General features: G+C 42.6%; 1 protein-coding gene across 4 annotated transcripts in view; it reads left to right on the forward strand.

The window, feature by feature from the left end:
- LOC136576860 (uncharacterized) overlaps window positions 1-11944 on the forward strand; it is a 35788-nt gene extending 23844 nt beyond the window's left edge. For all 4 annotated transcript variants that reach the window (XM_066576465.1, XM_066576468.1, XM_066576466.1 and 1 more), the window contains 6 exons: window positions 2770-2980; window positions 4366-4514; window positions 6003-6116; window positions 6215-6388; window positions 10520-10601; window positions 10923-11944. In XM_066576465.1, the coding sequence (XP_066432562.1) occupies window positions 2770-2980; window positions 4366-4514; window positions 6003-6116; window positions 6215-6388; window positions 10520-10601; window positions 10923-10986 (794 nt within the window). In that variant the 3' untranslated portion in view covers window positions 10987-11944. The remainder of the gene's footprint in view (window positions 1-2769; window positions 2981-4365; window positions 4515-6002; window positions 6117-6214; window positions 6389-10519; window positions 10602-10922) is intronic.
- Window positions 11945-13421: the final 1477 nt, after the last annotated feature.

Consider the following 13421-nt stretch of genomic DNA (forward strand, 5'->3'; position numbering starts at 1 on the left):
CAAGGTGCTGCCCTGCAATGTCCATCTCCCCCCCCCCCCCCTGCAAGATGGTATCATGACTTTCCCTGCCTCTCCATGTTAGATGGAGTACTTCATCCTCTTCCGCCCCTCTTCTTCCTTCTCCTCCTGGGTGGACTCTATGTCAGGGTGAGCGCCAGGACCTGGCACCTCTGTTTCCACATCCATGCCTGTGGAGGGCTGACTGCACGCACTGACCCATCATCATCTTCCTCTTCGGAGGGAAAAAATGGTTGGGCATCAGTGCATTCAGTGTCTTATTCTTCTCCCTCTGGTTGTTTGAACTGACATCCATGACACTGAATGATCAAACAGCTGCTTAGATTGATCCATGTAGACTACTTCGGAGGGTCGTGGGATTTGGCACGGGGTAAAGTAGAGGTGGAATGCACGTGGCCAACTGGTGCAGACTGACTGCTGTGCGCCTGTGACTGGGAGGAAGAGGAGGTGGTGGTGTGTGAGACATACTGTGTCATAAGACGTGTCCTACGTGCTGCAGATTTACTACACAGGCAGAACCACTTCTAAAGAATAGCAGATGGCTTGCCTCCTCTCCTGCAGAATGTGAAGCTGCTGCTTCAGTCGGAGCAACTTAAAGAGCCAATTTAGTCTGTCCTCTACTGCCTCCACCACCAACATGTCCCCTACTGCTTGCTTTCTTCAAGTTTCTTTTAAATTTTTTTTTAGTCTTTTGTTAAAGGGGTTGTCCCGCGAAAGCAAGTGGGGTTATACACTTCTGTATGGCCATATTAATGCACTTTGTAATGTACATCATGCATTAATTATGAGCCATACAGAAGTTATTCACTTACCTGTTCCGTTGCTAGCGTCCTCGTCTCCATGGTGCCGTCTAATTTCAGCGTCTAATCGCCCGATTAGACGCGCTTGCGCAGTCCGGTCTTCTCCCTTCTGAATGGGGCCGCTCGTGCCGGAGAGCTGCTCCTCGTAGCTCCGCCCCGTCACGTGTGCCGATTCCAGCCAATCAGGAGGCTGGAATCGGCAATGGAACGCACAGAGCCCACGGTGCACCATGGGAGAAGACCTGCGGTCCACCGTGGGTGAAGATCCCGGCGGCCATCTTCGCAAGGTAAGTAAGAAGTCACCGGAGCGCGGGGATTCGGGTAAGTACTATCCGGTTTTTTTTTTAAGCCCCTGCATTGGGTTTGTCTCGCGCCAAATGGGGGGGCTATTGAAAAAGAAAAAACCCCTTTAATTTACTTTTCAGTGTAGCTTTATGTAACTTTATTAGCTGACTGTCGTTTTTAGAGAACCACAGCTAGCTGTATAAGGCCTGCAATAATTCATAGTGGCTGGATTCGTGACTGAACGACGTCTGAGGCTGCTGACACATACTATATATATTCACTGTTTGTTGGTTTTTTTTTGTTTGTTTTATATTAACATAAAACACCACCGTCAACAAAATAAGTCACAATCCCTGGGCGGGTCGATATGTGAGAACAGAAGGCCACACAGTGCAGCTTGTATATTTGTGCACTGTCCCTGTTTGGTGCAGCATAATTTAATTCTCCAAACCCCACTGTTAGCTGCGTAAGGCCTGGAAATAATTTGTAGTGGCCGGACTGGTGACTTTGAACAACGACTGAGGCCACAAACAGAGAACTGCAATACTCCCAACTCCAAATTCAAATTTCCTGTGATTTTCAACAAAAAAATTGGTTCAGACTTACCAGATCCGATTTGGTGAAAATCAGGATGATTTTATGGCCTGGCTGATCAAGATGAAGAACACTATCTAACTCATGTACTGTATGGATCCAGTAGAGAATATGGAGGTTTCAGGGTAGTATCAGGTATTAGGCCTGCTTATTCTTAGTCTGCTGCACAGTGTCCTATTCTTAGCTCACTATTGACCATGAGTCTTGGGATAAATCCAGATATATTCCCGGTTGCACTGTGCTGAGATGTTTGCTGGGACTAAAATGCTAACAAGTCATTTCTACAAATATTTGCTAAGTACAAAGTAATTTGTCATTGAGATGTTGAGTTAGGGCTCTTCTTTTACATGGTACGATCTGTCAGGTGCAGATGCCCAACAGGCCGTCCCAACAATTATCGTGCCTGTGCTTTTACACAGAAACGAGCATCGCTGACTGAATGGAGGTGGAGCAGGCTGAGGATCATTCTGGCCCACTTGCCTGGAAAATACCTTTAAGCACTTGCATAACTATAGGGGATGCAGTTGCACCTGGGCTCAGGAGCCTTAGGGGGCCCATAAGGCCTCTTTTCTCCATAAAGGGAGCCCAGTACTATGAATAAAGCATTATAGTTTGGAGCCCTGTTACAGGTTTTGCATTGGGGCGCGGGAGCTTCAAGATACGCCAATGTGTTAAGAGGTTAAGAGAACTTGGGGGGCCCCAAGATAAACTTTTGCACCCAGGTCCATGAGCCTTTAGCTACGCCCCTGCTTTTAAGATTTTCACAGTTGGTATACCCCTGCAGTTATTCACAGTAAACAGGCAGTCCATCATAGATGAATGGGTGCCTGTTTATACGGGCCGATCAATCATTCGGATCTCTGCATGTAGCAATTGAACGATGAATGAGAAGCCAATTAATTCTTGTTTGTTGTTTATTTGGGGTGTGCCTTTACACTCAATGATTTATCAGTCTGTGTAAAAAGGCCCTTAATCATGTCTTTTGACTGATATCTATCTATCTAATATTTATCTATATGGATTACAAAGTCAGTACAAAACTATTCTGATGTCCATTACTTTCTACTCACAGACCAAGAACTTCCATTGATCTCCAGACCACACATTCTTAGCTCAGAGGCCGTGGCTCTTTACAGGGGGCGCCCTGATTTATTCCCTGTTGGATCCTTCCTAACCAAGAAAGATATTTTGGATGCCTTTATTTTTTCATGGGAAAATAGCACAAGTACAGACGTTCTAAAAGACTTAACTCAACACAGCATCACCTTCTATGAAACCAAGCCGTGAGTATGACCGCAGTCCACAACTGTACTATAATAAAGTAACTGTTCACCTTCTCCTGACTTCTATTGCTTTTACTGATCTGTACATTCCCTTCTGCAATGTTTACTAATCACATTAATAAGTCTTTGTGGAATTCGTTCTCTTCTGTTGTGTCATGCAACTCTTTGTCAGGGGCAGAACTGAAATGGGTACAGAGGGTATGTTTGCACCTGGGCCCTGGAGCTTTAGGGGATCTATAAGGTCTCTCTTTCCCATATGATGAGACCAGCACTATAAATGACGCATTACATTTGGGGGGACTTGTTACAGATTTTGCATTGTGACCCAGCAGCTACAAGTTACACCTCTGTCCTTTGCTATTGGACAGTTCACTTTCATGGGATCTTTTTTGGGAGCAAATTTTATTTTTTATTCCCCTTTATGAATCCTGAGTTGGCTATTTGTCCTCCTCCCAACCTTCAGTTTAGTTGGCTAGGCTTGATGTACCTGTTGATTGTTGTTTATTAGACATCTACAAATGGTCGATAGTGGTCTCGAAGCTCTGGTGTTGATGTTTTTGGTAGTCTTTTTACTGTTGTAGCATTCTCCTTCTCTCCATCTTCCTCAAGCTTCAAGTACAGTTTAATACTTTTTCCCATTAACTTGTGCATGATAGCAAATGAGTTGGAACATAAAAATATGTAGTTCTTGTCCTCAAGCACTGCTTTGTCAATGATGCCCACCTCAAGGTATTGAGTATCGTATTTTTGGCCTCCATTCTTCTTCCTCCTGAAGTACAGAGAAAGGCCAAGCAAATGTATTTTTAAACTACTTTATCAATTCGCTTCCCAACCCTGGGCATAATTTACAAGGAATCATGTGGATGTTGATGTTTATATAAGTTGATGTTACTAGATACTCACACATGGAGCTTGTTCTTCTGGAGGCTGTGATATTCTTCTGGATGTTCTTCATGGTGCTTTTCATGTTCTTTTCTTCTCCAGCTTCATTTTATTCATTACTCTCCAGGGTCATTTTAATGCTTTCTCTTACTAACTCCATAAAGTACCATTTTGGGCCGCTGCACTGTGCCCAGAGCTGGGCTAGTTCCCTAATGCAGCAATTCCGGGAAACAGCTGATCAGTGGGGGTGTGGGGTACCAAACCATCACCATTTTGATATTGAAGTAATCAATAAAAAAAAACCTGGAAAATGCTTTTAAGGTTTTCACAGTTGGCATACCCCTCAGTGGTAATCCAGTTATAAATATGGCCACATCCCCTCTTTGGACCTCTATGCAGCGACTGTTTCGTTCTTGTTCTTGTAGTATTGCATTGCGCTCTTTACACTGTATGATGTTCTCTTACGTTAAGTCTTCTAGCTTGTTTCTTATGCCTTTTTACAGATTGGTGTCAGTGAGTCTTTGCACTCAGCCTGGCGGATCCTCTACCTCAATTCTGCCCGTCCAACAACCAAGTCCAGGATCTGAAAATATCTGTCCTTCCACAGTCACTGCAATACAGCTTGACCTTTGTATGAATGGCTCCAGCATTGGTAATTGAGGATTGTTTTGTGACAGCGGCGGCTGCCGTCCATAGAGCTGACTAATATTTATTGGCGCACATTAATGCTGCTTGATTGCATAGAAAACTGTTCATGGACATATGAGAGATATAGCTCTTGGGCCCAGTACAAAAGTGAATGTATAGCTACGACTCACATCTTACTGAAGAGGAGCACATGAGACACCTCTATCACAATGCTTAGATTATACAATATAATAGTTAAATGGGAATTACAATTTTGGCAAATAATATTCAGTCATTATATGATAAAAATGTATGCAGTTTTCTAATATTCTTTATGCATTCATTTCTTGCAGATTTCAAGATCTCAGCTTGCTGTCACTCAATGGAAATGTTAATTTTTTGCTTCCTGGGAATAAAAGTTGTCTTGGTCATGTAATGTACAAGCGACTCATTACAATAGAGGGCTCTGATAATTGTACTATAACGAGTTGGGCGCCTGTGTATCCGTCACATGACTAGGTCAAATTCTCATGGAAGCGAGGGGGGGCCCCATAGCAAATATCATAATAATCCCTCTATAAACCGCATTGAAATGGGTAAATGCAATTTTGGTCGGTGAAAGATGCACCGCTTTCACTGTGTGTGTATGTGCATTTTTGGTGCCTACATCTGTGTTGCATCCATATTCACTGCATATTTCACGTGCGCAAAAATTTTTAAAACACGCTAAAAGCCCCACCTGATGTCCCTTTTTTCCCACTGTTTCTTCGCAAAAAAACGCATTTAACATTTGTTTTCACTGCAGGTTTTTTACACTCCTGTAGACATTTTGGGGCGGTTTTGATCTGTGATACAGACCCAAATAGGGCATGCTGCAATTTTTTTTGCATACATAAAAACCGTGCGTCTGAATACATCAATTTAATTTAATGGGTCTGCATTCAAGATGTTATGGGAATAAATCATATTCCAGAAGATTTCACTGGTTTGCTCCAGATTGGTTTTAATAAGAAGCTTCATGCATGAATATATGTATTTGAACTCACGGATGCTCTCCGTCAGCCATTCCCATAACAAAGGCATACTCCGTCAGTAAAAAATATGGACAGGAAATATGCCTGTGTGAATGGGCTCTTATGGTGTTTGGTTTTGCCATCTAGATGCTTGGGTCAATTCCCCACCCTCTTCTAGTTCCTCTGTAGGGGAGAGTCCTGCTCAGGTCCTCAGTACCAAAAAGCAAAGGGAATGGCTCCAACCGGTACTGTTCAATGGCCCCATAGCAGCTGCATGGTCTGAATAGGTATTGAATGAACCAATTGCAAGACTGCAAGCAAAGATCTTGAAATATCACACAGCTGCTTTTAAAGTATGTGGCAGGCAACACTATAGATGACTTGTATGTTCATTATGACTCAGCCACCAGACTATATCATCATTTCCATGCTTTTCATTGTTGATCAGGTAATGCTGATGTGTCATGTATTGTGGGATGACTTGTAGTCTCTTCTTACAGATTGTTCTGAATGGCAGACAGTGAAACAAAGTGCGCTGGACAGACTGAAGATCACCCTCAGCCGTTCCATGCAGCATCACTGTTCATGTACAGCTCCACCGTCCTACATCCAAGGTCACCTGACTTCAAAGTTCCCTTTCTATTTCTCAATAGTATTATTAGGGGTCCCACAGATGCTTATGTCTTGTATTCCATCTCTCCTTCCCTTTTAGATGTGAATATTACATGTAGTCAGGAGAAGCTCTCCCTCTCTGCCAGTGTCCTGACTGCACCCAGTGACCAGAACCTCATACATAGATGGAACACAGACCTACTCAGCCATAAAGACCCCCTCACCATGCAAGGCACCTCTATGATGGGGTGTCTCATACCCGAAAAGAGACAAGGTAAACTAGGGACAAGGCAGTAAGTTATAAGGAAGATAGCTGACAACTAGAGATGAGTGAGCATACTCGCTAAGGGAAATTGCTCGATCGAGCATTGCCCTTAGCGAGTACCTGCCCGCTCGGGAGCAAAGATTTAGCTGCCGGCGGCAGGCGGGGAGCGGCGGGGGAGAGCGGGGAGATCTCTCTCTCCTTCTCTCCTCCCCGCTCCCCCCTGCTCATGGCCGCAACGCACCTGTCGCTGGCGCCGGCAGCCGAACCTTCTCTGCCGAGCGGGGAGATGCTCGCTAAGGACAATGCTCGATCGAGTAATTGTCCTTAGCGAGCATGCTCGCTCATCTCTACTGACAACCTCACGTGTTATCAGTCTGTTACCCGATAAGTCTGAACTTCATAATATACTCGTACTGCTTACTTTTACAGTTTGTCAGAAGTGAAGGTGCTTTTAGACGGAATGTTTATCGTTGAAAAAAACGTTCAAACGAGCGAAGGTGAGCGATAATTGTTCAGTCTAAACGCGAGGCAATAACCAAACGACAAATGATTACACTGTGCAACACAATTTTTGTAACAGATAAGCAGATAGGCGCCTTATAGTAACTTTAATGCGCTGAATTAAAATATGATGGCCGTTTTTTTGTGCCACATAAAGTTTTCCAGTTATGGGGAATAATGTATTCCAATTGCTGTTGTACTTTATTTTTTGGAAATATGCCTATAGAATTACTCCAGTCGGTTCACCATTAACATCGCTTAGTAAAAAGAATAACAAAAGTGATTGCGCAATTATTTTGCAATCGCTGTTACACACCATGCGCTGACTGAACACTATAAGGGTATGTCAGTCCACCACTAGGGCTGACATGCCGCCGTTTTTTTCATTTATTTTGTTTTCATTTTGAATTGAGCTTACGCCGCTAGCTACTGAATCCTCATTATAGGCTATCAGGATCTGATTAGGATATACCTAGTTCTGGCGTAGCTTCACTAGTGACTAGCTAGATTAGCATTGACCTCATATACACCGGTTGAGGGTTTAGCTGGATCATTTCTAACAAAATCTAACGGCTAGACTTAGATTAGGAACCATCATACTGGTCCTGATAAATATAGGAGAATAGATTCACCACTATCCTATTCCCCTTATCCTATATCTGGACAATATTAGTCTGATTAAGGATCTATCAGTGGATACGTATCTTTTGCAAGCCACTATCCAGTTTATTTCTACTGGAATTATCTATTTTTCTGCCCACTTTGTGGGGGAAACGCGTAGGGATGAACTAATCGCTCAGGTTTTCTCTTCGTAGTCATCCAAATCTATCGGGATGACACCTGCGCTGTAATCATTGAAATATTCAAGATATCTGTCATTTCCAGACTAATGAAACGAGTCGGATAAGCGGACCTTCTGTTGCTTAACCCAATCAGTCCCTATCCTTTTGCTAAAGTGGCCTAAATCGGATTACACTTAATATACTGTTTCTATTCTCTAAATATATGTATTTGTTTCTCCTTCCTCATTTTAACTAATAGTAATAAAAGTTACATTTTAGTAATAATAGTTCTAAGGTCCACTAAATTAACACTATAAGGGTAGGTTTATCTAACAGATAGGGTATGTTTCCATGTGGCATAAACGCTGCGGATCATCCACCAGTAAGTTGTAATTAATGAACTGTGCTTTTACAGGTCATTGGTTAGACTGGGACTATTTTTCAAAATGTAATAACAATGTGGCTGAGCGGCACGGATGTTTGAGCAACCCAGACAATGTCTACTATGTCTGTGGACAGTTCACAACAAAGACACAGCGGAGACACACTAGCTGGGCAGCATTCCAGGGACTACTATGGTGGTCACTATTACTATTCAGGCCAATATAAGGGACACTGTTACTACTGGGGCCACTATAGGGGTCACTTACTACTGGGGCTACTATGGTGGTCACTATTACTACGCTGACCAATATAGGGGACACTGTTACTACTGGGGCGACTATAGGGGTCACTTACTACCAAGGCCACTATGGGGGTCACTATTACTACTCGGGCCAATATTGGGGGTCACCTACTCCTGAGGCCACTATGGGGGTCAACATTACTACTGGGGCCACTATTACTATTGGAGCCACTATGGGGGTCACTATTGGGGCTCATTCCCATGGACATAAGCACATTTCAGTCGTGCAAATGAGATATGTATTTGCGCAATCGCCTGCTCTGGCGTGCTTTTAAGTGCACAAATACACTGCATATTTGTGCATGCAAAAAAAGAACGTAGACCGGCTCATTTAAATGGTGTGCAAATAAGCAGGTTTACTGCGTACTTACTGCGTATTGGTGCCCGCAATATGGGGGCGGGATTCACGACCCCATATCACACTCGCCAGTATGAAGTTAGCCTTATTATGCGTTGTTCAATATATTTTTAAGGGTCACAAAAAGCCTGCATCCTGAATCTCATGGTTCTTTTCCATTTTGACCTTTAACTTGCAGTGTCATCTTTTACTTGGCTGGAGCCTTCAGTCGCTCTCTTTTCCTGACTCTACAGTAAGGTGCCAGATGAAGACATCCAATCCTTAGTTATTTATAGGGCATGGTGGAGGAGAACACAACCGCAAGTGATGGATGATATCATGAGTTTATCCTTCATCTGGCAACCCATGTACCATAAATCCGTCTCAGACTCAGGATTTTTTATTTTGTTAGGTCATCTCATGTGAAAAACAAATAGAACAGAATCAGAGGACTACATCATTAACCCCTTAATGACGTGGCCTTTTTCTTTTCATTTTTGTTTTTTTCCCCCCATTTTCAAAAAAAATCAGAACTATTTTTTAATCCTTTCGTCGACGTCGCTGTATGAGGGCTTGTTTTCTGCGGGAGGAGTTGTATTTTTCAATAGTACTGTTTAATGTACCATACAATGTACTGAAAAACCTTTATGAATTTACAAATGGAGTGAAATGGAAGAAAAAAACGATTCTGCCATTTTGGGGAGGGAGATCTTGCTTTTATGGTGCACATACTGCAGAAAAAAATGACACGATAGCTCTCTTCTATGGGTCAGTACAATTACAACAATATCAAATGTATTTAGTTTTTTTTCCGGCTGTACTATTTTTAAAATATCTTTGAAAAAATGGATTTTTGATTGCTTTTATTGCAATTTTTATTTTTTTTTGATAATATTCATCATGTAGGATAAATAATGCATTACACTTTGATAGATCAAACTATTATGGATGTGGCGATACCAAATACGTCTTTGTTTTTTTATTTAGATTTGAAAGTACAGGAGAAGTTTTTTATTTAACTTTTAGTATCCTTTATTGTTTACAATATTTTTTTCACTTATTTTTCCTGCTTTTGTAGTCTTCATAGGGGTCTTGAACAAGTGATTCATTGATTGCTTATATCTAGAGATGAGCGAGCGTACTCGGAAAAGCACTACCCGCTTGAGTAATTTGCTTTATCCGAGTATCGCTGTGCTCGTCCCTGAAGATTCGGGTGCCGGCACGGAGCGGGGAGCTGCAGGGGAGAGCGGGGAGGAACGGAGGGGAGATCTTTCTCTCCCTCTCTCCCGCCCGCTCTCCCCTGCTCCCCGCTGCGACTCACCTGTCAGCCGCAGTGGCACCTGAATCTTCAGGGACGAGCACAGCGATACTCGGATAAAGCAAATTACTCGAGCGAGTAGTGCTTTTCCGAGTACGCTCGCTCATCTCTACTTATATCATATACTGCAATACTTCAGCAGTATAGTATATGATATTTCTGCCAGCATTCTATTAAGACATGTCACAGGCATGTCTTAATGGGCAGAAATGCATTGCGAACCTGGGAGCCTTGAGAGCACCCCTGGCAGCCATGATTTCATCCTGGGTGGATCATTCAGGATCTCTGATCCTGGGATTTAAATGGTGCTGTCAGAATTAACAGTGACAATCAAAGGGTTAACAGCCACAATGGAAATTGGATTGCAATGGGTTAAATATAACATTTGAAGAGAAGTGTATCATACTGTGTCTCAGATCTATATTAATATTGGTTAAGTCTAAAGATGAATCAAGATTCTACAGCACTTTTATGTTGTGTTTCGATGTGAGAATAACCTTGGTATCTGTGTTTCTAGTATGGCAAGTCTCCCTCCTGGTGCTGCTCTTACTACTCGTGACATGTGGACTCGTTGCATTCATCATCTACCTACGTAAAAGGTAAACTAACACCCAACACTTAAAAGTTTAAGGGGTTTTCTGGGCTCTTTTTATTGATGACCTGTCCTAGAGCAGGTTACAGATAGAATTTATATGAATCAGCCCTTATGCCCAAACTTTTTTGACCGTGAAGAAAAAGCAGATGTGACCCCAAAACAATAGGAGTCATAAGGTTTAGCTGATGGCTCACCAACAGTGGGTACAAAGGAAAAAAAAAATAGTTTATGGCCAACGTACAAGGATTTATAGTGTAACGTCTATAATCATAAAATCAATGCTTTGCTATAATACAGTTTTAATACTTCCACATTTGTTCTACAGGACCCCTCAGAACTATACAACCATCGAAATGAATCCACATACAGAGTTAACATCCGACTACTGATGACTGAGGATCCACCAGTAAGAACGTAGCCTACAGATATATGATTCATCTCAAGCGCAGCCATGTCCTTGACTGGACAAACATTGACTGATATCCTAGTGGTCTCGTCTTTAAAACTCTTCCCAGGAGTGACACATACAAGGATACACAATTATCAGTAGGTGGATATGGAACAGAGACATTACAATTCCTCAAAAGCCGATGCCTCCTGAGTCCAGATTAGACCTAATCCAAAACGCCATCAAGACAATAAAATTTCAGATGTGGTTTAAAAATGGAAACAGTCAGATCTGAGAAGAAAGGATCTAGAACTCTTTTCTCTGTTACAACATTGCAGTCTAGAACATGCTCTAGGTCCACCTACATCTTTCTCAGGAGACTAACCAGAGGGGACTATGATCGTCCTGGTGGAACTGGCCCTCAAAGTAAATACTCATCATAGTAAGATGCCCTTATTGTATGCTGGAGGATAAAAGAAAATCAGAGAACCCCCGGAGATTATGGCTTGTGATCTGCAGCTTTATATGGAGGTCCTAGAGTTCTTTGAGCTCAGTGAAATTGAGGACATATAGACCTTCATCAGAACTGAGGAAACACCTCAAGGACATTTGGTCTCTCAGCAATAAATGACAATTCGATAGATATTAATAACTTCAATTGGTCTTTCTAGTTCAAAAACAGGTATCAAGACACAAGGAAGAGTAATGCAAGTAGATAGTCCCAAATGTTGGGTAGGTTTTGTCTTATGGACTGCCTTGGCTGCAGCGATTGACCTTGACTTGTCTGAAGAATTGTTCTACTTCTTGAAGAAAGGACATGATTATTTTTGTACAGCTTGTAATAAAAAAAAAATGTGTAGATGTGCGACATGTCAAAAACTTACTTGGGCAGTGAAGCCGATTGTTGCCTTAAAGAAACAAGAGATCATACGCAAGGAAAATAAATTGGCTTACAGATATCAGCGACTCACTCAAAAAAATGCTTGATGTTATAAACATAGAAATAGGAGAGGCGGAATAGAACATATCAAGGTTGACCTACATACGCGTTCCTAGAAATCCTAGCTTGAGGATCTATCAGGCTAGAGGTCAATGGACAAGAGAAATTTCTGTCAAATGCTTTATTATGGCGTGTGGACATCCTAAAAGGATTTTGATCCACCTGTTCTGGAAAACCTCCAACAAATAGCAGCTCTGGTGGATCGGCCCATCCATATATTACATGGTCGGCCTTGTCTATGAACGGCTGGCATGTGATATGTATGGGCAGCCATTGCTGTGTGCAGTTTACTGTACATGGATTTATATAGCTCTCATGCAAGTCAATGATAAATCTGTATGCAATAGATTTTTCCTAGTGGTGGTGTTTACCATATACAGATTATTAAGTGACATATACACAAGCAATACTAATAAAGCAGCCAACCCCTTTAAATATCAGTCCGAATATCTGGCAATCCAGCAGATGATTGGTCCCATAACAGGCAGATTATTGAGATTATACGGTAATATTGGAAAGCTACGCTACATTGTCCCAGATACTGGCTTAACCTACAAGACAACTGCCACTACCATTTATAAAGCTTTTCCCCTTACTGGTACAGCCCCAATACAAGCAATACAGCATTAGAAAGTACAGTAACACAGGTGCTGGATTATCAAATATTCTGGATTGAAGGATGGTCATAGAAAAGTATATACATCACTTCTGAGGACAGTGCCTTAGCTTTCCAGCACACTAGCAGTGTTTTTTGTCTATGTGTAATCCATTAAAAAATGGACTATATATGGACAGCACACAGATCCATATTATTCAATGGTAATGCACTAGAGATGAGCGAGCATACTCGCTAAGGGCAATTACTCGATCGAGCATTGCCCTTAGCGAGTACCTGCCCGCTTGAGAGAAAAGGTTCGGCTGCCGGCGCGGGTGAGAGGCGAGTTGCGGCAGTGAGCAGGGGGGAGCGGGGGGGGGGGGGGGGGAAGAGAGAGATCTCCCCTCCGTTCCTCCCCCACTGCTCCCTGGCCGCCGCCGGCAGCCGAACCTTTTCTTCCGAGCGGGCAGGTACTCGCTAAGGACAATGCTCGCTCGAGTAATTGCCCTTAGCGAGTATGTTCGCTCATCTCTATAAAGCACACTATAGAGGTTTTTCATGCATAAAAAGATAAAAACCTATCGCATGCACAATTCTGATCTGATTTACGGACGAGACTCGCCCATTCGCATCAATGGGATAGAAAGGAAAAATACCATCCGTGTGCTTGGAAGAAAAAAACAAGATGCATGGACCAAATATAGAGGCCACACCGAGCAGCACAAATAGGAAAAGCATCCGACTTTGGTAGATGTAACACAGAAGGGTTTTTTTGAGGAAGTGTGCGCCTATAAGGCTGTAGTCACATGGGCGAGTGCGATTTTGCTGAAAGCGCAGCACT

Source organism: Eleutherodactylus coqui, chromosome 8, assembly GCF_035609145.1.
Source record: "Eleutherodactylus coqui strain aEleCoq1 chromosome 8, aEleCoq1.hap1, whole genome shotgun sequence".
In the NCBI taxonomy this organism is placed as follows: Eukaryota; Metazoa; Chordata; class Amphibia; order Anura; family Eleutherodactylidae; genus Eleutherodactylus; species Eleutherodactylus coqui.